The following is a 24,446-nucleotide window of genomic DNA, read 5'->3' as shown; positions in this document are numbered from 1 at the left end:
GTTATTTTTTAGTCTTAAATTCTGTATGACTGTCAATATTTTATTAAATCTAATTTCCTTAACAAAGAACCTGGACCCCCTTTATGAAGAAGACAACTTTGCCTCAAGAATATACTCAAAATGAAACTTTCACGTCTAGCTTTTCCATGATAACAATCAAAGTTTTTAATTTGACAAGGAAAAAAAGTGAACCTTCATGGTTTCTAGTAGTTTTTCCTTTTGTGACAAGAAAAAAACAGGAAAAAGAACTATTTTAAAATTTACAATACTTTTGCTTCCAAGATTTGCTAAAAATGCTTTCTATAAGAGAACTTTTATTAACAAACACTTTCCTCTGCCTTTAGGGGGCTATTAGCAAGACCATACCTATCCAAAATAAACTTCTGCAATCAAAATACTAATCTTTAATCTGTAATGTCCATTCAATATTGGTAGCTATTAGCTAAATATGGCTGCTGAGGACCTTTAAATATGAATATTGCAAATAAAAAACTGGATTTTAAAATTCAGTCATACCTGACTTCTGAATACTTGAAATATGGCTACTGTAATTGAAAACTATTTTAATTTTAATGAATTAAACTCGACAGTGCAGACCTACATCATGAATTATAATCCAATATCCAGGCCCTCTAGATATCCAACATAAAGCACATCGTTGCACTGTTGCAGTGGGTAGCTAAGGCTGTGGGATCTGGGGAATTTCCTGACCACCCAGTGGTTAGGATTCTACACTTTCACTGTTGAGGGTCCAGATTCAGTCCCTGGTTAGGAACCTAAAATCCCATGTGCCATGCAGCACAGCCCAAAATAAACTTTGATTTGTAAGGTCTACATATTACCACCTCTGCTGAGAAACTTCCTCCTATATCTTGCCTCCCGACCTTGAAATCAGCGCATCAAGTCTGACAGTTCATATAGTGTACACTGTGTATCTATTAGTGATCTCATTTTTTGCTCCACCACTAGACTGTCAGCTTAGAGAGATTTTGACTTATTTATGTCTATCACTCCATCTAGCTTAAAACATGAATGGCACATATTAAGTGTGCCTCAATGGCAAGTATGTCATACACAAAAAGACAAAAGGGTTACCTAATAATCCAGCTACTACTCCGCAAGAGAATCTAGAAGTCGTTTATTCAACTAATACACGATGTGGCAGAGTAGGTAGACTTGTGGAGTGTCATTTAAACAACATGGCTTGAAAAGAATTTTTATTCATTTTTATATACAGAAATTATTTTCTTCCTGGATATTTTAGATTGCCATTCCTAATTTAGTCTTCGTGAGTCAAGTAATAAAAATGAAAGGCAAAGGACCTTTAAAGATGAAAATTACGCATTCAAATGCAAATAAAGATTTCAATAATTTAATATAATCAATTCAAAAAATCTAACAGTTTATCAAAATACTATATACCAAGTTCACCTTGGTTTCTAGTATGAATGTAATAGTTCCTGGGTTTAAAAATATGTGTGGGGAAAAAAAAAAAAACTGTGTGTACATTTCCTAGTTTTCTTCCTGAAACTTAGATTATTTCTTAGTCTATTTGGAATTCCTTCTAATACCTTTTTATAGCTAGTGGCATTCACAAATCAATTTCACCATCTTTTGCTAAGCAAAACAATTTCTCAATTTCATATTAATAGAAGGCTGAAATATGACTTGGAAAAATGTACAACCATTTTGACATAAAACCTTTCAGCAGTTTTTGGGTAGAAAGTGGAAACATTCATAGAACTTATATGAAAGAGCTGGGTAAGTAAACTTCATATATACATTGTATAGCTGCTTGCATTTATCTAAATTTAAATTTTCTTCATATTAGAGAAAAAAATGATAATAGCATTTAGTCCAATTTGACTCGAGTTCAGTATTTTCTCAATTTGTCCACCATATCTACTATTCATGCCTGATTAGTACCTGAAACTGCACTCTCCACAAAATAATCATCAGCCTCTACTATCACAGATCAGGAAGTGCTCTGATAAGATTCAGAAATGAGTAACAACATAATCTTCTCTAAGATGTTCTAAGGCTGGCTGGGAATAAAGTCTCGAATATTGGAGCTATTCTTGGGCATCCTTTTGGAAGATTACTTTTATGTTCTTAATATAAATGATACCTATCATTTATCATTTGCCTCAAAAAGTGTTTTTAAGATATACTTAAAAAGAAAAGAAAAAAGAAAAAAAAATTAAGCTGCATTTATGCAGTCTGTTAGGACAAAATACCAGTACTGACACTGAACTGCCAATCAAGTAGTCCTTATATCACTTAGCACTGGCACCATGTGGGAGCTGGTCAGAAAGGCAAAGTCTCAGGGCCACCCTAGCCCCTGCTAAGTCTGCATTTTAACAAGATCCCCCTGGTGATTCAGGCGCATGTTAAAGTTTGGGAAAACCACTTTCTTCCTGTTGACAGATGGACACATTTAAAATTATTTTATTTACAGGGTCAAATGCAGAAAAAGCATATTTGTTTCCTAGCTGCCACATCAGAATGGCTGTCAAGACTTTCATGTAATTTTATAACAACTTGAAGGGGCAATATATAGATTAACTAAGGGTTCCAATTTGAAATTAATCTATGGACAAATGGTAAAGACAACCCAGAAAGTTCAAGCGATTTAGTAAACATTTTCTTAAGTGTAATATTACTGACACTAGAATGTGCCAGCTTATTCTCATGCTTATACATGGTCGGTTCTTTACATACAAACCTGAAAAATTCTGAAGATCCTGAAGTTTAAGCTTTGTGGCAAAATCTGACTTGAACTGACATTAAACAATTAATGTAGCAGTCTTTAACTCAATGATCAGTCAGATCAGATCATTTGCTGCAGAAATGTTAATATATAAATCTGGGATCCTGACACCCATCTCACTGGAGGTATTATGCAGTATATGGTATGTGCCCTCAAGAGCTTCACATGAGGGCCCTTTTAAGGTAAATATGATTGAAAGAGCAGAAGAGACCAAAGCGGGGAAAATTAAATCTACCTGAATAAACTTCCATGCTAATGCTGGCTAAATAAAACTAACCTAATATGATGTCTCAGAAGCAATAATATGTAAGAGAAGATAGAGAGGCATAATAAACTGCTCGAACAAGGAGTTACACTGGGGGATTAATCTGAGAAAAGACTGGCAAATTAATTTGTAAATGGCAAGGAACATGTTTCTACAACTTTCCCTTCAGAAACTACAACTTAAAATATTATAACACTGAAAGGGGCTATATCTCCATAGATGTCTAGATTAATCCAAAATAAGGGAAATGGCCTCTTCTCATCTTCAGGTACTAATACTTAAAAATCCAGTCCATCAAAAATTCAGCCCATATTTTCAAGTTAAGTTTCTAGTATGCACCGCATAATTACAACATGATGCCATTTATTTAACAAGACTCTGAAAGAATGAGTCCCCAAGATCAAATATATACATTTTTAATATTTGATATATTTACATAATGGAACCATGCACATCATGGTTCAATGTTAAGAACAGTGTTTTCAAATGTCCTCTTAAGATGTAAAAAAAAAATCTTGTAATTCAAGTTCAGTTATGCTTTTTATGTTTTGTTTTTTAACACACCCCCTCAGTCTTTTTAAAAAATAAATACTCAGACATGGGAATAGCTGCACCTAATTTCTGTTAAGAACTGTTTAAAACTTGGTACATTTTTGGGTAATTTTGCTCCCTGGTGAAGTCCTGATCTATAATAAAGAAAGCCTCATGTATATCTCTAAGGACACGATCAGTACAGTTTTGAACGCTGATGAGCAGAGAAGTAAACAAGGTGTGTGCCTGCATATACACACACAAGATATAAACCCCTGACAGACACACATGAGTGGTAACTGCTTTAAACGACTTACTTTATCCTCAGAAATCAGATGTAAACTTTGTAAATTGCCATGCTAAATTGCTACAGTATTTTGTCAAATGTTTTCTAGCCTGTAAAATTGCCTAATTTTATCTTTTGATAATTTTAAGATTTTTTTTTCATTTATGGTTTCTGAATGAAGCTTTCTTTTTTAAAACAAAGGGGTACATTAAAATTAAACTAAGGATCAATGAAGTGCAAAAAAATGCATAAAATAAAGCTCTCCAGATTCTAAGGATCTGCCTCATTTCTGAACAACGAAATCAGGGGGGGGAAACCACTATGATTCACACTCCCTTAAGGAGAGGCTGACACAGCCAGCTATCAACAGAAAAACCCATTTCATTCAATAGACTGTTACTTGCCACAAGAGAATACCATGCTCTGGGAGAGTAATAACCTAATTATCCCAGACATCTGGATTGGCACAATACCAGGTTTCCTTTACAATTCTATTCTTGAATTAGGAAATGTTTAAGGGAAATTTCCAAAGCAAACTAGGAAAAAATAAGACTTTTATACATACACTCACACAAACACATTCATACAGAGATACAGTAGGAATGGATTGTCTGCTAATTTCCACACTCTAAATCTCATGCCATCATGAGGGCCTGCCATTTTTGATCAAGGAGGTAAGGGTAATAGGTATGACTGGTTATTTTTTAAATTTAAAATCATTCATGTTGGTGCCTGTACAGTTCAATATTAAGTGCAATTCTGCATAAGAATTGGGGAGTCATTTTAATATTTACAAGAAACAAATCAGCAGAACAAGATTATATCAGATAGGGTGTGTACAGTAGCTGCGGCTTATAAAACATACCAGTAATTTGTACCTGGTGAGTATAAAGAGAACCATGGTAGGATTCAGATGTCTTTACAACCAAGGGAGTACACACAGCATCAACAAATTAGAGGACAAAAAAATTCACATTTTCTACATTAAAAAAAAATTACAGATCTCACAAATGTCTTTGAAGACAAAAAAAAAAATGAAGTCCTTTGAAGGATGGGAAAGAAGAAATCTGAAATGGAACTCTTAATGTAAAAGAGTTTTACTTCACAAGACCAATTTTCTTGGCTTCTGTTTCATATATCAATAATCTCCACATCTTGACTATAAAAACTTCTGCTTCTTCATCAAGTACCTAGAAAAGGAAAAACAAAAAAGCCAGTTACACGTGTAAGAAAAGCAATCACCAGCATCTCCCAACAAGGCAAATGGAATAAAAAAGGCTTTTCTCTACGAACAAGCATTTACTTTATTTATACATGTCTTGAATAACTATTTCCTAAGGAAACCATATGTTTGTTATAAAGAATATAGTCATTCAGACAAATTAGTTATATAATCACCTAATACTTAGTACAGAGTATCTCACTTACCCTCTCCCCAAGAACCTCATAATCTTAACATTTACTGAGCCCTTATTACATGTAACACTGAAATATTAAATGAGAATACATCTGGGATACAGTAAACAAAATAAACACTGTCATTCCCAAGGGACACAAGACTACTGAATAAATAAAAGGTCCTTTCCCCTTGGCAAATCAAATGATCGTTTTTTTACATCTGTGTCTCCTTTGCTGCCCTGCAGAGGGCTAGGGTGGGGAAGGAGATGCGGCAGGGGGGTTCAGGATGGCAGGGACACATGCGTACCTGGGGTCAGTGTTAATGTATGGCAAAAATCATCACAATATTGTAAAGTAGTTAACCTCCAATTAAAATAAATAAATTAAAAATTACTTGGGATTCAAATCCCACTTCTCCCTCCTACCAGTTACATACTCTTGTTTGGGATACTTAATTACAGTGAGTCTCCGTTCTCTTATCTGAAAACAGAGGATACAGTAGCTATGTCATACTGGTTCTACTATGGGAATTAAAAGAGACAGTATGTACCAAGTGCTTTGAAGAGTGCTTAGTAAGTACCTAGCACAAGCCAGAAATTTGATTTTTCTGAAAAATTTCCCAGCATTTCTCAGTGATGACAAAAAAAGAACTTCAATCAGACATCCACGAGCTAGACTTAACCTATAATTTAAAAATACCATGCTGCAGGAATTCCCTTGAGGTCCAGGGGTTAGAGGAATCCTTGTTCCCACTGCCAAGGGCGTGGGTTCAAACTGTGGGGTCCCGCAACCAAAAAAAAAAAAAAAAAAAAAAAACTTTGCTGCAATACTAACGTGGAATTGTACCCTGGATAATACATGCACAAAAATGCAGCCCAAGTTCATTAGCTTACGTAAAATCATGAAGGTACAGTCTGAGAAAGACTGCTAATTATTATTTGAGCTGAATATTCAATCTCACTTATTCAAGAAATATTTAGAGGGTCCATGAGCTATCACCATAACGAGCTGACAACACTAGCCCAATTGGTTTCCTCCCACTATGATCAACACTGAAACAGAAAATAATCAAAAACAACGTGTTTAAATGGTAGTTTAATTATACTCCAAAAATCAAACTATTTCAACCGATCAAAATAGTGACATATGCCATCTTCACCAACAGTAACTATATCCTTGCCAAGGCAAACCAGAACACTGAGTTTTTTTCTTTTTGGCTGCACATCTTGTGGCATCTCAGTTCCCCAACCAGAGGCTGAACCTGGGGCTCTTGAGAGTGAAACTGTGGAGTCCTAACTACTAGACTGCCAGGGAATTCCCTGTTGTTTTTTTTTTTAATTCCTTAACTCAGGAGTAACTACAAAGCCCTCTCTTTACCCGAAAGATAACTATAAAGAAAGGCTGGAAGGCCAAGGACATTCTACCCTTAAGGATCTATTCACATTTCTCCTTTCATCTGAGGCTCAGCATTACAAAACCAAAAGCTTTTCACAATTTTCCCCCCAGGAATTTTAAATAGATACATTAGGCTAGCTAGGCTGCAGAAAATTAATGTTATCTGGCTTTAAACATCATGAAGTGCTTAAACATGTAATATCTTGACTTTAGAGCTCCTTTTGGTTAGGCAACCCCCTATGCCACTCCCTGACAACTTTAATTGTAGCTCAAAATAAAAGTTTCCCTGATCACCTATCATCTCGTACCATGCTTGACATTTCTTCCTCCCTGGCTCTTCTTCCCATTGCTACGTTCCCACTCAGCCCTTTAGACTCTATTTCACTTTATGCTAACCATCCTCAACTGAAAACCTGATGTGACCCCTGAAGACCCTGACAGTCTTGTGGCCTTCTGAGGAAGTTCCTCACTTTCAAAGCTTTAAGTCTCCACAACAGAGGGAAAGTTGCTGGATCTTCACTGGTTCTCTCCTCGTAAACAGCATCTCCAATGACGTTCATAACACCTCACAACACCACCCCTTCACTCCAACAGCAGCTGTCTAGGAAATACCTAGTCTTTCATCTACATTAAATGAGCGCTATGGCAGCTGGTTCTTGTATTTCTCTCCAATCCCAGTCCCAACATGCAGCAATTTCAATTTCTATGTGTTATAACCCAGCTTAAAGTTTGTTGATACTCTAAACAATGACATCTGTTCTGCCCCAGAAACTTCCATGGCCATACTCTGCATCTTGCCATTATCTGGACCAATTCACCACTTGTATTCTTTGAACTACTACCAACCCAAAAGACACCTGTCCAAGTAACAAAAGAGTTACTCAATCTTTAAGCCTCAGTTTAGATGGTAATTTCTGTGATGATTTCTCTAACTACCCTCAACACCTAACTGCTCTACCTCCTCTGCCTCCATTATTTTTTTACATACACCCATTATATTAAATATGTTGTCATATCAATATTGGTACACCTGTGTCCCTGCTAGTTCTTTAAGGGTAGTTATTCCATCTTTTTGTGCTTTTAAGCACACTGCTCTACCTAGTTAACACTTAATAAATGTTCTCTAAATGTATGAAATAGATTGAGAATTTACATTTACACACACAAACACTAAAGACAGGTGAAGGAAGAGACTGATAAAGAAAACTTTAACTCTACTGATGTCTAATGATATCTTACTGTGAATACCTTTAACCTCTCAATGCATATTCAAATTTTAATTTAGTCCTATAAAGAGTCTAGAACCAATACAGGTTCTAGAAAGTCAATCAAATTCAGAGGAGCAAATTTGATTATACTGATCTTAAATTAAAATATAAATAACAGTAAATTTTCTCTTACCATGGCAACATCATCTAAAATGCTCTGAGGTGAACTATGAGCCATAACCTAATAGAAAAAAAAAATTAATGTCAATTTGAAAATAAAACATTAACAATACGATAAAAGATTTTTTAATATATCCTCAAACTAGTATGAAAATTTCTTTTGACTGAAGTTTTTTATATAAATTTCTAAATTTCCAGAATCTCTCTCTTTTCAATGAAAGTTTGACACTAAAACGTAAGATCTTAATCACTACATATCTGTCTTCTAATTCAAACCCAGACTTACAAATGTTTATGCTACAATATCACAAGTGGAAAAGATAATTTGCTATTCCTGATGTTAAAGGAGCAATAATGAGAGAAAAATAGCATTTCCTTAAAATGCAATTAGCTCTTCCTTTGTAGAAATACAGTGCTTCTCCTGTAACTATCTTATTAAAGGTAAGACTGGGCCTTCAGAAGACAATGAAAGGATGAGGTATCTCCTGGTGGTCAAGAGCATGACTTTTACAGGCTTGGCTCTACTGCTTATTATGTAACCACGGTCAAGACACAATCTGTCCCCAAGTCTCAATTTCTTCATGTACTGAATGGGGACACTGTTAGAAACTTACACTTCCTAAGGTTCTTGGGAGGTTTAAAGAAGATAAAGTTTTGGAAAATGCTTAACACAGGACTTGCCAGGAAAGAAGCCATGCACACAGTAATCAGTCAGTTAACACCACTGTTATGCTATGAAGGACACCGTTTTGCTTCTTCCCAAAGAATGGATGACTAACAAAAAACTGACATAAGTGACTGGCTGTCTCCACTAAACCTCAACTGTACTTCAGCAACATCCTAACCATTAAGACAAGAAGTTGGTGACAAGGCATTCTTGGGGTAAGGAGAGAGCAAAATTGGTAGTAGCCAGCAACTGTGTCTCCTTTGACCCTCTGAAATGAAAGTACTTGGTGTGGGGTCTCGAATTGTATAGAGGGGTACACTTAAGTGGCTATGAATCTTGTAATTAAAACTAAATTATCAATGACTTGTCCCAACAAAAAATTCAATTTACAAAGTCTCTAACATTTTAAAGTATATAACAAATATTTGGAGGTGGAAAGAGTAAAAGACTAACCTTAGAACAAACAAAATCAACTAACGTAGCTTCTTCTTCACCTATGTATTCTATGATTTTTTTATTAATCCATGGTCTAATTCGTCGTTCCATCAATATCTGTCAAATAAAGCATGGACACTAAGTTGAAGAGCTTTTTATTACACTCACTTAAAAAGCCTATATAATCTCTTAATTTTTCTTAAAGCTAAAATATAGAGGAGTAAGATCATTCACAAGTTGAAGTAAAACAAGTATGTATAAGGATACAATTATTTGCTTCTCATTTATGAAGACTTCAAGTACCACTAAGACTTTCACAATCATGTGTTATCATTGACTGAGTCTCAAGACTCTGAGCTTCCCTGGTGGCTCAGACGGTAAAGAATCCACCTGAAATGCAGGAGACCTGGGTTCAATCCCTGGGTTGGAAAGATCCCCTGGAGAAGGGCATGGCAAAACACTCCAGTATTCTTGCCTGGAGAATCCCCATGGACAGTGGAGCCTGGCGGGCTACAGTCCATAGGGTCACAAAGGGTCGACCAAGACTGAGTGACTAAGCACAGCACATGTCAAGGTTCTAGCCACATTATCACCCTACTTAAACTGAGTTTATGTGCTATATTCAGAACCAAAAACTTGCCATAAAATGATGAAATACAATTTGCTACTCACGGAATCCACAATAGACCAATCCAGGGGATAAGCAAACAGTTCAGGTTTGGCTGTAGGGATTTTTTCAATGAGACTTTTAATATGTTTGCGCTTTTCTTCAGTGTTTACAGTGCCTTTGGCAGCATTCTTATCATCTTCACCATAATCCAAGGGAACCAGTTTCCTTTTCCGGGGTACATCATCACTGTCTTCATCCTCAAATTTGTTAAAGACACTATCTACTGGGAGCTTCTTTCTTTTCACAGAATTAGGTTGACCAGGACTATTGGAAGCACCTATAGTAAAAACACTGTATTAGCACAGCAACTTAATCTTCAAATGTTACACTATACAACCCACCATCCCTCAAACGCAGTGTAAATGTACTTCCACAAATCTCAGAGAAAGATCCCAACTGTAAAAAATAACTCACTACTCACAAGTGCTAGAAAATTTAACTTTTCACTTCTTCTCAGAACTCGAGGCAGCTGCAGATATAGGAGCACTAGTAGAACTATGAAAACAATTGTGAGCTAGAAAGGCATTTTTAAATAATCTTTTTCTATCTACCTATCAAGCAGCGCATATTATTTTTTCCTTAAGGCAAAACTGAGGTAGTTGTAAGGGGGTGGGGAAATGAAGGAAAAAAGGAAGGAAAAAAAAATGCTAACATACCCAGTTTAAGACTTAGTCCTATTTTTGGCCTATGCTCTTCGGGTTGTTGTTGATCTGGTGAATTTTCATGAGGAATAATAATACCACAGGGAGACTCATCCCCAGGAGTGTTGGGAGTTGCATTGCCACTGGCAGAGGAGACAGATGGGGCAGAACTGATGGGCCTCAGAGTTGGTTTGAGACAAGGTTTTTGCTCTGGCTCCTCTTCCTCTTCCATGGGTTCCTCACGTTTTTCTTCTTTTTCTTGCTTTTCTTCTTCCTCTTCCTCGGATTCTGGTTCTTGCTTTATCTGTGGTTGTCTGCGCCTCTCAGCTTCTTGTTCCATCTAAAAACCCAGAAAATAACCTGGTTAACTGAAACAAACCCAACTATCTTCAGTTCAACCAACTCTATGTTTTACTTACATTTCACAAAACCTCTATTTTTCTTTTTCACTAGGAATAAAACATTGCCTCTTCTATAATCAGAATCTGTAAACCCCATAGCATATATTAGGTACTCTGCAAAATTTTTTTTTAGTATTTCACATATATTAGCATTCTTCAGTGGCTTATATCCACTTTTCAGAGAAAACAGAGGTTAACTGCTAATAGTCAGCTAATTCAAAGTGAAAAAGTCTTTTTATATTTTTATTAAAGAAATTATAATCACAAATTTTAGACTAGTACACACAATACATTAAGAGGCAACTCAAATCCTCAGCCTGGTCATATATAATCATTTTTTATTTCTTGATAATGGCTGAAGGTACAGTCACAAATAGGAAAAGGAAGAAGTGGCACAAAGGGAGAATTCTGAAGTCAAAGTCCTATACCAAAATGAACACTCCCCCTGAAGCTACAAAACATAGTAAAATATAACCATGATGAGAGTATTATAAAAACTTGGATGAATAGACTAGTGAGTTTTCTGAGTATAAAAACAAACAAAAACAGAAAAAACAAAAGTAAAAATATGTATCGTGAACTACAAAAAAATTTCAAGTCTGTGCGTATCACCATCTATCTATCAACGCACAAAGGAAGCACAATGATCACTCAACAATCTGCATGGCATTCAAACCCACTGGTACTTAGAGAATTAAAACATAATAACGTTCCTCAACCTAACTGTTACAATGGTAAGGATTTAAAATACTAAAAATACTGTCATGATGATGAAGGTACGGAAAAAAAGACACATGGGCAGGGCTTCCCTGATGGTCCAGTGGTTAAGAATCTGCCTGCTAATGCAGGAGACATGAGTTCAGTACCTGGTTCAGGAACTAAGAACCCACATGCCAAGGGGCAACTAAGCCCATGTGACCTAGAGCCCACGAGCCACAATGAGAAGTCACCAAAACAAGAAACCTGCACACCCCAACTGAAGAATAGTCACCACTCACCCCAACAAGAGAAAGCCCAGCACAGCCACAGATAGATAAAAGATACATGGGCTAAAACTGGAGAAATTCTGTGTAGAAGATTACACCTGATGCAAAAGCACATTAGAAAACAAAACAGACTTACACATATAGACAACAAGCTGGTGGCCGCCAGAGGGGATCAAGGCAAAATAGGTGAAGGGGAGTAAGAGGTGCAAACTTTTAGTTATTAAAAAAACTTACGGGGAACGTAACATACACCACAAGGCATACAGTCAATATTGTTATAAAAACAATATTGGTTTGGTGACAGATGGTTACTTGGTTACTAGACGTATCAATTCATAATGTATAATAAATGTCAAATTGCTAAACACCTGAAACTAATATAATACTGTGTATGAACCATACTTCAATTTAAAAAAAAAAAGTACATTAGAAAACACTACATAATTAGAAAACAGCTTTATATTCCCATTTACAAAGCTTATGTGTGTGTGGGAGGGGAGGGGGGGTTGTGTATGTATACATGTGTAAAAACATTTTTAAAATAACCAAACACTTAAGATGATTATAACTGGCTGATAAGAAATCACTTTTTCATTACTGGCTTCTATGTAGTCTAAAGTTTCTATTTACTCATGTAAGTACTTAACAGAAAAAATATTATTTCATTGTGAAAAATAAAACAGACATGTAAGAAGACAAGGTTTCTGTTAATAGCATATAACAGATTTTTTTTAAAGTTGACATGAAGAATTTATAGTATTAGATTCATGATACACTAAGAGTAAAAACTTTTCTAATATGACATACTATTCTTAAAAGCAAGAATCGGTATGCCATGTCCTACGACAGAGTTTTCCTTTTTTCCTTTTAAATGACAGGCTGTTCACGAAAACATCTTTATTTTGGAATCAAAGTACTTAGGGTGGCAACAAGAGAACTACAAAAATTACTGTCACATGACATATAGGGAAGGACAGGTTTGTAAATAAAGTTACATTAAAAGACATTCACTTAACAATACTTCACAGAAATAAAGGAATAAGACATACAGAAGATGTTGAAAATAATGCTGTAAATCAACTAATACTGATGACTTGCATAATAAAGAAAAAGTACTAATATCTTCCCCCAAAATAGCAAGATGCATGGAAAATAAACATTTCCCTTATAAAGTAAACTCCATCATAGTTGGCTGGCTTAAAATGATGTGACAGTCTTAACACTGTTTCGGATGTATCTTACCCGCTGGAGCTCTGCGTCTGGATCTGGGTGCCCTTCTGCCAGAAGACGCTGCCTGATTTCCTCCAGCTCTTCCTTCTCTCTCTTCCTATCCCGTTCATCTGCTTCCATTTCCTTTTCCCTATCACGCAATCTTTTCTGAAGAGCACTTCCTCTGCAAAAGCGTATCACAAGAGGCCTTACTTAATATCAAGGTCAGCAACTACACACAGTATCTCCAAAAGCAATTTCTTTCCATACTAAAAGTTGCATTCTAAGAGACTGGAGACTGTCTTAATGCTCTCTATCTGTAAAACACCCAAGACAGCATACTCTCTACAGGTTAATGCTTAATAAGTAAGCACTGTCTTGTCACATATCACCATGCCTCAGAATGAAGTCATTCTAAATGAGTATCTAAAACAGGTTAAAAAAAAAAAAAAAAGTAGCTTTCTGAGGGAAGAATGCGCTCATTTTATGCCTACTCCGCAGGGAAACTCTGTAACACATAATTTGTCTTCTTGGATGCCAAATTGTGAAACATTAATACAAGGAGTAGTAATATCCCTAATAATAATTTTGTGTGTTCAATTTACACAATCTTAGCCAAAAGGCTGAGAAGCGATGCGTGTTCAATTTAAATCAGTTCCTCTCCTCGTGGGGAAAAAAAAAATCACAGAAGGAAGCAGGGCATAACTGAGAGAAAGCAGAGGTTCTATCTAGCACTTTATTACATCTCAGAAATAACGTACTATTTTATGATTCAGTAATTTTATTTTGCATTTTCTACAAAGTCAAACCCTTGGCATTCTTTCAATATAAGGTGTTACTCCAATGTTTTGATGATTTTGGCTACAGTGTATTAAATTATACATATTAAATGCATTCACTACATACCTAGATTCTTTCAGGAAAATGAGAAGAAAAAAATCAAAACAATGCCCATAACCTTAGGCAAACAGTAGTTTGGAGTGGAGGGAACAGAACAAACAATTTCACCATGTGCCTAAGTGTTAGAAGAATGAGAGAAGTCGAGAAAAGCCATGGGAAGAGAAGAGAAAAGACAGGCTTCACAAATCTCACATCATAATAGTAAAGTAACTGAGTGCGGAAGAGGGGGGACTCAGATTACTACATAGCACTCTAGAAATCCTTGAAGACAAAAAATTTCTAGACCACCTTAGATAATCACGAAGGAATGTTAAAATTTGCTATAAAAACGGAAGTTCTTTAAAATGCATGAAGAAAAGTTCATCTGTTATAATACTACTATGAACTTCCTTCCAAAGAAGATCCACAGAATTGTCAATTCTTTTGCAACAGGCCCCAACCCCTGGAAAACAGCATTATCGACTACGGGGGTAATTACAAGACGAATTCAAAGATTATTCTTTCTCACTCCACTGAGTGAACTTGTACTCTCTGGTGCAAAAAATACAGCTAATAATAAACTGATAGTGTGAGTTCATAAAGCAAGGTTTCTTCACCTGTAATATTTGGGATCATCTCTATCATCATCATAGTCTTCTAAGAATTCTTTCAGTCGTTTAGCTTCTTTTGCCTTTGAAGAAATGAAGGACAAAGTGTGGAAAATTAACATAAAAGCAGTTTAAATTACATTTCCCCCTTTCCTGGGAACAAATTTTTCTTATCCATACCACTTGAACTTTTTTTAATTCTCATAAACTTCATATATTAAATGTAAATAACATTAGATTTTTAAAATATTTTATTCTTGAAAGCAAATCAGGGCTTCCCTCATGGTCCAGTGATTAAGAACCTGCCTTGCAATACATGGACACAGGTTTAATTCCTGGTCCAGGAAGATCCCACATACCATGGAGCAACTAAGTCCATGCGCAACAATAAAGACCCAGCACAGCCAAAAATAATTAAAAATAAGTAAAATTTTTTTTAAAAAGCAAATCAGATTTAGAACTTATCTATGAAATGGACACCACAGAGTATGCTACAATAAATTTTCTCTATATATTATAATCTTCATAGTAATTTTTTTCTAATGAAACCTGAGCACACCAAGAAACAAAACTACAAGTTATCTTATTGAATCTGTTAACTGGACAAAAATATTTCACACTTTCATTTACAGGTAGATGATGGTACAAGCAGTAGTTTTTATGAAATGAAGGATTAAAATTTTAAATCATGTTTATATATCAATCTAAAGGCAATGCCAGACTGAGTACACAAAACATGAAAGTACAGAAACTCCTCGCTCTTATTTTTGGAATTTTAAACACAACTACTATTATATTTCACAGAAATATTATCTAATCATTATTTATAAAGTATTTCAAAATTAGTATTTATAATCTACATCTCTACTATATTAACAACTTTTATGTGTGTATGCTAAGTCGCTTCAGTCATGTCTGACTCTTTGCGACCCTATGGACTGTAGCCTGCCAACTCCTCTGTCTATGGGGATTCTCCAAGCAAGTGGGTTGCCAAGCCTTCCTCCAGGGAATCTTCCCCACCCAGGATGGAACCCTCGTCTCTTACATCTCCTGCATTGGCAGGTGGGTTCTTTACCACCTGTGCCACCTGGGAAGCCCCAAAACTATTATATCTATATGAAAAGCAGATGTAGATTCCTGTCTACAATAAAACATTAATAATTTCATCCAGTTCAAATGTTATTGATACATCGCTGTAAAGACTACCCCCTCAACACACACACACACACAAAACTTCCCCAATCTAACCATCTATTCATGACCAACTCCTTCCCACAGACAAAATTAACCACTTTCTCTGTACTTCACTCCCAAAATATTGTGAACACACTTTTATCATACCTCAAAACAGTCACGCACACAGTACAGTAACTACTTCACCTCTCTGACAATACTATCCAATTGTTTAAAGAGTACAAAGATTAGTTATTCCTATACACCCAGGACCTAACACAAAATCTGCCAAATGAATCCAAGTAGATTGCCAGGTAGTGATGACCATATTTACAAATATCTAAATAAAACACAGGAAGATCCATAGGTATGTACTAAAATATTAACTTAAGTCACCTCTCATGAGGAATACAAACTTTCACTTTTTATACTACATACTTCTGTTCCTTGAACATTTTTCAATTGACAAGTAACTATTTTCTAACTGGAGTTTTTTTTAAGCTTCCCAACGAAAAATTACTAATAGGAAACCTTTCTCTAGAAAGACAGGTTTTAGAGTTGCTTATAGGAAATGGAATCACTTCTTAAAGTATTTTGTCTTTTACTATATTATTCTCTATTTCTAACCTAAGAGTTAAGAACAAATTATAGAATGGGAGCTACAATCCAGGGCAATCAAAATTACTTTAAATAAACTCTAGGACTTTAAAAAGATCTGCCATCCAGAAAACCCATACTACCTAATTGCTGTATGCACCCTTTTGGTTACTTACAAAAATTCCATCTATGTCTCATGTTCAAAAGCTATTTGAAGAAGGTTCCTAACTTTAATGATGTTTTTGGGAGAATAGACTCCAAACTGGAGATAAAGAAACTTTCATGAATCTCTGGCAAAGACAGAACATATGGAACACACTATAGAAGCAAATACTATGATAAAATATATTATCTTTTCATCATTTTACTTCATTAACCTATGCCAATTGCTTCATTATTAGTTTATCAAATAGTGTAAATGCAAAAAATAAGATTATTATTATAATGTAGTTAAAAGGAAGGATAATATAGTAACATAAGGAAAAACAGTAACTCATAAATGCTATATACTAAAGTCAGTAATTTTGATTTCTAAAAACAGATCTCATAAGACTGTTTCCTTCACCCAAATATACTACGCAGATACAGAGTATCAAAGCCTCTAAAACCCTCTTCAAATTAAAAAATGCTGCAGATTCTTAATCAAAGAAAGTTCTATAAATCCTCATTTTTTACATTCTATAACAGGTTTATTTTGACAATATGCCAACTAATAATTTAGTTTATAGGAAGCCAAAATATGAAAAATAGAAAGAAAAGGAGGCGAGAGGGAGACTCAAGAGGAAGGGGAAATATGTACACCAATGGTTAATTCATGCTGATGCATGACAGAAATCAAACCAATATTATATAGCAATCAATCAATTAAAAATAAATATTTTAAAAAAGAAAAATAGGAAGCAGAAACATTTTGGTATACTGAAACTGTATCAACTTTACTTCAAATATTATTTGTATTGGAGATCAGGTTTTTTGTGAGATGGTACTTTTTAATTATAAAGTCACTTCTACTTAAATGATTTGATCTGATTTTTATCTGAAAAACCACTTATTTTAAAACAAGAAAATTACCATTTCTCTTCTTCTTTCTTCTTCTCTTTCAGCCTCTTTTTCATACTCTCGGGTTTTCTTTCGTTCTCTAATTTCCCAATTCTTAAGGCGCTAAAAAAAGAAATTGTCAAAAGTTTTAAAAACGTATACAAAAGGTTCTGAAATTTTTGACTAACCTACTAAGTACCAACTTTTATAAATAAAAGCATTCCCTCAATTTACCTCTTGATAGGCAGCCTCTTTCTCTCGGAGCTTTCTTTCAAGTTTTCTTCGTTCATATGCATCTTCTTCATCTTCTTCTCGATCTCGCTTCTTGTCTTTCTCTCGCTCGCGCTCCCGTTCCCTTTCTCGCTCTCTCTCTCGTTCACGTTCCCGCTCTCGTTCCCGTTCTCTCTCTCTTTCTCTTTCCCTCTCCCGTTCCCTTTCACGATCTCTGCTCTTTTCTCTACATAAAAGATTGTAAAAATCTGTCAGTTTCCTTTGTGTTTTCTTTTAGAAACCAGGAGAAAGGAGGACAATATATAATATGAAATAATAGACAAACTCACAAGCCAGAATTTAGCATTTGGTTTCTGCAGAATTGTAGACTCCTCACACAAGCCAGACACAGAATATAATCCTAGCCCCAAATTCTGAACTGCATTCTAAACTCGATGTTAATGCTTATCAGCATCTCAGAAAACAAACAAAAAAATCCTGAATAAGAAAAATACTAAGGGCCGATGAACATGATATAAGATAGTCAACTTCAGTAGTGATCAAGCCAATACAGACAATGGCAACGGTGTGAAGCCAAGAGCATTCCAGCATGCTGCATGCATAAACCAGAACTACAGCTGACTCTTGAATAACACCGGTTTGAGTTGTACAGGTCCACTTGTATATGCGGGCTTCCCAGGTGGCTCAGTGTCTAAGAATCCACCTACCAACACCAGAGTCACAGAAGACTCGGGTTCTATCTTTGCGTCAGCAAGTATTTTTGCTGGGATAATCCCAAGAACAAAGGAGCCTGGTGGGCTACAGTCCACGGAGTCACAAAGAATCACACATGACTGAGCAACTGAGCATGCACACACGTATTTATAAATGGTGTTTTCTCAGCCATAGGTACTACAGTACTACACAATCTGAGGTGCGTCAAATCCACGGACATAGAACCACAGACACAAAAACCCTGTATACAGATGGCCATCTATAAGTCATACTCAGATTTCTGACTGCAGAGTTGACACTCCTAACCCCAGCATTGTTCAAGGGTTAACTGTACATCTTTCAGCAGTAAGAAGTTCTCATGCACTTAATTCAGAGGGATAAAACCAAACTGCAGATTTGTGATGCCATGGATTCTCATCACATATAAATACATGTATATATGAAACAATATACCTTAGTAAAAGTATAAAATCATGATTTGATACATGTCAAATCTTAACAGTGGTTATTCAAGAGAATGATGGTTATTCCAGGGGAGGAAGGAATTTAATGCCCACTATAGACTAAAAAGCACTGGATTTCAGTAACTGGTGGACCTTGTTTCAGCTACAATTAAGTGGAGTATCTCAACAAAGTAATGTATATATGAAAACTAGCTTGGGAAAAAAGTGAACTTTCCTCTCTTTCCTTTTTCTGCTGCTTCCTTCTACTCACTCCCTTCTCTTTGTTCATTTTTGCTCTCCCTCATTCCTGAAGAATTGGAGATGATACCCCATAGGAAATCTATATAATGATGAGAAAATGTTAAATAAAACAAAAGTGAAATCACTAGGAACCATCAAGAAAAAACTAACTTGTCTGGGAGGTAAGGTGTGACCAACCAGTGGTTTAAGGGACCAAATAAACACCAGGAACTAAAAGCAGTGCAACTAGAGCTGATTTTCCACACAGGAGACCTCAGTTAGTGACCAAGAACAACGCCCACTGACCAAGGGAATCATGCCTATCCGAAGCATTGGGAGATCAACTGGTGTATTCTAGAGCTGAGTAAAAACTGGCTTCACACAGAAACTAACCCAAAGTCTAAAACTGTTCGTTTAACCAATATTTCACACGTGTGTGAGACAGCAAGCCAGGCATGCTCTGTGGCTCAGGAAATTCTCTCATCACATCAATGTAAATGGCCCCAGAGTACTAAGCTGTAATTCTACTAAAGCTATCAGGCAAACAGTAACTTCATGCAGCCTTACCTTGATCGACTCCGATCCTTGTTCCGATCTGAGCTCCGTTCTCGATCGCGGTCCCGATCTCGCTCTCGATCCCGGTCTCGATCTCTCTCTTTCGTCCGGTCACGATCCCTATCCCGTTCTCGTTCCCGCTCCCGTTCCTTCTCCTTTTCTCGTTCACGTTCTCTTTCCCTTTCTCGTTCCCGTTCTCGCCTTTCTCGTTCCCTTTCACGCTCCCTCTCTCTTTCTCTCCGTTCTTTCTCAATTTCCTGTCTTTCTTTTTCCTTTTTGCCTTTCTCTTCTTCCAGTTTCTAGAAACCAATAAAAGTACTTTTAGAGTTAACTCTATAGCTCCAATATTCAGACTTTTCCCGGCGCAATGCCCAATACTGGGAACAACAACAAGAAAACCAAACCACTGGTACTTCAACATTAAATACTAGAGGTTTTATTTGACAAATTAAACTGAAGCAATCACAAGCCTAGACAGATTTCGTGCAAAACCATATACTCTACATAGACCAGGAATCTCCAATCTTGGATGCTGGGAGATTGTGTCAAGTGTGGCTGACCACTCAATGACTATGTAATAACTAAAATGACCGTGAGGAATGTGATGGTTTGTAATAATTTCTAGAAATACAGTCACTTGGCTAACATGTAATTCTTCCCATTATGAATTTCTTTAAATCAGTGGGGTAACTATTGCTAACTATAACCCCAGACTTCCAATTACCTAAGGATTATTAGTTGAGTGTTTCAAAGGAGAAGGTGGAGGAAGACAGTAAGGTCAATGGAATGCAACTAGTCTTATGGCCTCTGATTTGCCCACCCTCCAAAAGACAAGGTGAATTCAGCCATTATCTGCCCTATCATGTATGGAAACATTTACTCCCACCATTACAAGATGGACAGCCCACCAAATACAAAAAGTCTGAAAATCACTCACTTCAAGCAGAAAGGTACATAATCATAGTATTTTAATTTAATAAGATTAATTTCTGGCTTAACTTTAAAGCAATATATTTATACCCATTATGCCTATAAGACAATGAAATATATCAACAGTGATAAATCCATCCTTGGAAGGAATGATTGCATATTAACTTACAGATGCTGTGCTAGGACATGGATCGCCAACACTGGATTAACCTTGCCTATAAGCTATGCTTCTGGGAGGAAGAGCAAGTACATGGTTCACAAATAAACCAAATAACAAAGTCAGACCAAGTTTGTACCCTGACAAGATTACCAGTGTACCACACAGTTTCTACACAAACTCAGGGGGGAAAAAAAAAAACCCAAACAGGGAAAACAAAACAAAAACAAAACACATTTTTCCTGTTTTCATGTTTAGTGTCATAGAAATGAAATTTAAATTACAACAATAAAATGTGCATTTTTTTCTTTTCTCAGTCATGTAAAGCATTTAAAACAACTTTAAAAAAGCAATCTTACCTGTTATACTCTTTTTCTCTCGCTCATGGATCAGAGAACTGACAGAGGATTATGAAAGAAAAGCTAATGCATGAGAAATCAATATATTCAGCTGTGGTGCCAGTCTATATCAAAATGGAATGGAGGCAAAGCCAATACTGAATACATTGAAATTACAAAGAGAAGAAAAAAGAAATGGCAGAAAGAGGACAGAAACTGTAAGCTATTTAAATGGGCAAATTCTAATTTCTGAAACAGTCATCTGATGAAATTTTTTAAATGTATCATAAAATGAGGCTATACTATATGAAACTTACCTCAGTATCATACACTTAAATGAAATTTGTTTATTTCTGAGATAATACTTACAGATTATTTTAGCTCTTCCAATAATAATCTTTTTGGTAGTTTCCCTCAATTGTTCTACTTTTGCTTAATCACTATACCACTTATTTCTTAAATGTATAGTTCCATTTAATTAAATAATAATTTGTTTCAGAACTCATTTCAAAAGTTTTCTTCTAAGTAAATGAAAAAGTAAGTGAATCTGGTCCATACTAAACACAATTCTAAAAGATTATATAATATATATGCAGTAAGTAGATACACACACACACATATATATATTTTTTTAACACAAAGACTGGAGAAAGAAAAAATGAAGTGAATCTAAAAAGATTTAAGAAAGTAGTGAAATAATGAAGAGGAAAGGACAGAAAAAAAAAAAAACATAAATCTTACCTTATTCTCTCTTCAGACTCGTCCGTGCTGTAAATGGACGCCCCCTGCCACGCTGATACCCTGACAGTCTGTGGTTATTTAATAAACTCATACCAAAACATGCAAAGGTTCACTGAGCTCAATTTTTGTTACTGGAGTTTCAAATATCCCTTTTAACCGTACCACCCAATAAAAAGAACGGCTTTTCTTTTTCACTTTGATTTTATTTTTAAAGCACATTTTGGAAATTCAAAACATTCTCTCCCCACAGTGAAATACATCTAAGGCAGCCAAAGGCCTGACAGCTTCTCAAACTCTGAAGCAAATATCTTTGCAATCGATTTCTAAAACATTATTTCTTCATACTTTACCAGTGACATGACAGGATTTAACAATAAACAACAAAAGGGGGGCAAACCACACACACACACACACACACACTGTATACCGCTTTCAAGCTTTACACATACCCTGAATTTGAGTACTGAACCTAATATACCTCTAAAATGACTTCCCACAGACTAACTTTTTAACTCTAAATTGGGAAATCTACATTTGTGCTTTTAGACATACTTAATTCCTGAAAAAGTCCTATGTCTGTGAGCTAAGGCTCAGCATCAGGATAATGTGTTCAGCAGCATTGATTCTATGACATTAACTGTCAATAAGGGATTTTGAAAGCTATAAGAAAAAATAAGATTAAATAAAATAAAAAATGAACACTTAACATCTCACTGAGTTAAAGGTCACTCAATCTCAGGAGTAAGAACCAGTAACATCTTATCATCTCCAGCATCAAAATACATTTCATGCAGTGTTTGCATTTCACTGTCCGTAAGCATCACCTTCAATACCAGCGAACATTCACAGATGCACTGTCATTGAGAGAAGCTTTCAATAGGCAAAATTCGTGAGTGGGATTTACTATGCATAAATATCCATTTCCAAGCCAGTTACCCCTTTGCATATTTTTCTGAGGGGGCATCCATAAATATAATAAAAAACAGAAGCTCATACTTACATCCTATTCCTTGTTACTTTCCAAGCTGAGAGTTTCATCTTGCATTAGTCACCATATGATCTCTATCATAATGGTGGGGGTCAATGAATAGATTAGCTTTATGGGAATTTACAGTTCTTCCATGCATCTAAAATTTGGTAAGTCTGGTAACCACTGACCTACTTTTTAAAATCTCCCCCTCTCAACTTAAATCTACACAAATATAATCTTAAATTTTAATCTCAGCTCTAAAGAAAAGGTTTTCCTAAGATTAAGTTAAATAACTGCCCCCAGAAATACACTACAGTGTATGTTATTCTGCTGCCCCCTTGAATTGTTTAAATCTGACCTTGATGTTTATGTTGAAATCTAAAAATAAAACTAGCTTTTATTCATATTAAAGTGAGATGACTGCAGAGTAGTCAGTAACTGAGAAATCTACATACAATATGCCAAGGACTACTCTAATATGGCACTGGTCTTCTGTTTCTTTGTTTCTATCTAAGTATAAATTAAACCTAGACAAAAAAGCATTTAAAATCATATTCTACTGTAAGGTTGATTTTTTTTGTCTGTTTGCTTTGGATTCTGTAAAAAGTCTAGATTGGTATCAAGTGAAAAAACAAGAATACTACCTTGTGTGTGTCTCTGAATTTGCTGATCTCTCGCGATATCAGGTCTCTCTTGTCTTCTTCCATTTCTATAGCATTTATATCCTCCTAAAAAACAGGGGGGACAGGTAGGAATGCATAAAGATCAATCTATATTGATAGAAATTAAAGGCTAGATATTCTATACAGGCTTTACAAAACATAGGAGTAAAGACTTTATATAGTAACAAATCTAAGTTAAATAGTAAAGAACACAAGAATCACACATCTGGCAAGTAGCAGTAAACATTTTTTTTAATTTATTCATTTTAGTTGGAGGCTAATTACTTTACAGATGTAAACGAACCTTAGTGATGAGTGGATAAGGGATCAGTGGGGCCACGGGAAATCGGCGGAAGATCTGCGGAAAAATCCACAAAGATTAAAACAAACAGTTCATATGACTCTGAATAACAGTTTTCTGTATGTTTACACTATAAGCAATGTCAGATTTCTGTAACACTTTCTTGATTTTAAATTACTTGATAACAAAAGAGATTTCACTCAATCTATCACCTACCACTTCTACTCCTTCCAAGACCCCCAACCAGGGGAATAAAGAGGATCTCACACTAGCAGTGTGAGACCTTTTTCATCCTTTCCAAGAGAGAGGGAACAATCAAAACAACAAAGTTTACCTAATAATTCTTGCCACAGAGCAGAATTTTTGACTCTCTCACCTCAAACCATTTCAAATGAAGGTGTCTAGGTACTTTCTCCTTTGCCATTAAAGGGGAAAGAGGAAGAACAAACTCTACAGGTCTCTATTACCCTATATCTGATAGACTCTTACCAATTACCATTTCTAATGACTGGTACTTCATTAGACAGCTTTTTATGGCCACAGAAGAAGCAGCCAAATAATAAAAATGTATCTGATGTATCAGAAAGAAAGCTGAAGATGGCTTAATAAGGCAATGAAATCCAGAACAGTATGAACTGTGAAAATGCCTTGATATTAATTCACAATGTTTACAGTACTACTTTTCCAGGGCATATGCAATCCATTCATATAATATACCTCCAATATGTTTACAGAACTCTCCCCATAATTTCTGTTAAGTATATCCAAATGAAAGTAACTAAGAAAATCAAACGTTTTCTTTCAACCTGCACTCCCTACCATTCCAT

The 24,446-nt window shown here is 35.6% G+C and overlaps 1 protein-coding gene across 2 annotated transcripts in view; it reads right to left on the bottom strand.

Moving 5' to 3' along the window:
* Positions 1 to 14: 14 nt before the first annotated feature.
* RBM25 (RNA binding motif protein 25) overlaps positions 15 to 24,446 on the bottom strand; it is a 50,739-nt gene continuing 26,307 nt past the window's right edge. For both annotated transcript variants that reach the window (XM_061429358.1, XM_061429359.1), the window contains 12 exons: positions 23,623 to 23,676; positions 23,301 to 23,384; positions 19,533 to 19,819; positions 17,572 to 17,794; positions 17,371 to 17,460; positions 14,539 to 14,612; positions 13,076 to 13,226; positions 10,462 to 10,786; positions 9,808 to 10,082; positions 9,154 to 9,252; positions 8,047 to 8,094; positions 15 to 5,042 (listed from right to left, as the gene is read on the bottom strand). In XM_061429358.1, coding sequence (XP_061285342.1) covers positions 4,950 to 5,042; positions 8,047 to 8,094; positions 9,154 to 9,252; positions 9,808 to 10,082; positions 10,462 to 10,786; positions 13,076 to 13,226; positions 14,539 to 14,612; positions 17,371 to 17,460; positions 17,572 to 17,794; positions 19,533 to 19,819; positions 23,301 to 23,384; positions 23,623 to 23,676 — 1,803 coding nt within the window. In that variant the 3' untranslated portion in view covers positions 15 to 4,949. The remainder of the gene's footprint in view (positions 5,043 to 8,046; positions 8,095 to 9,153; positions 9,253 to 9,807; positions 10,083 to 10,461; positions 10,787 to 13,075; positions 13,227 to 14,538; positions 14,613 to 17,370; positions 17,461 to 17,571; positions 17,795 to 19,532; positions 19,820 to 23,300; positions 23,385 to 23,622; positions 23,677 to 24,446) is intronic.

The sequence above is a fragment of the Bos javanicus genome, chromosome 10, assembly GCF_032452875.1.
Source record: "Bos javanicus breed banteng chromosome 10, ARS-OSU_banteng_1.0, whole genome shotgun sequence".
Classification (NCBI taxonomy): domain Eukaryota; kingdom Metazoa; phylum Chordata; class Mammalia; order Artiodactyla; family Bovidae; genus Bos; species Bos javanicus.
This window is presented reverse-complemented; position numbering and strand designations above follow the sequence as displayed.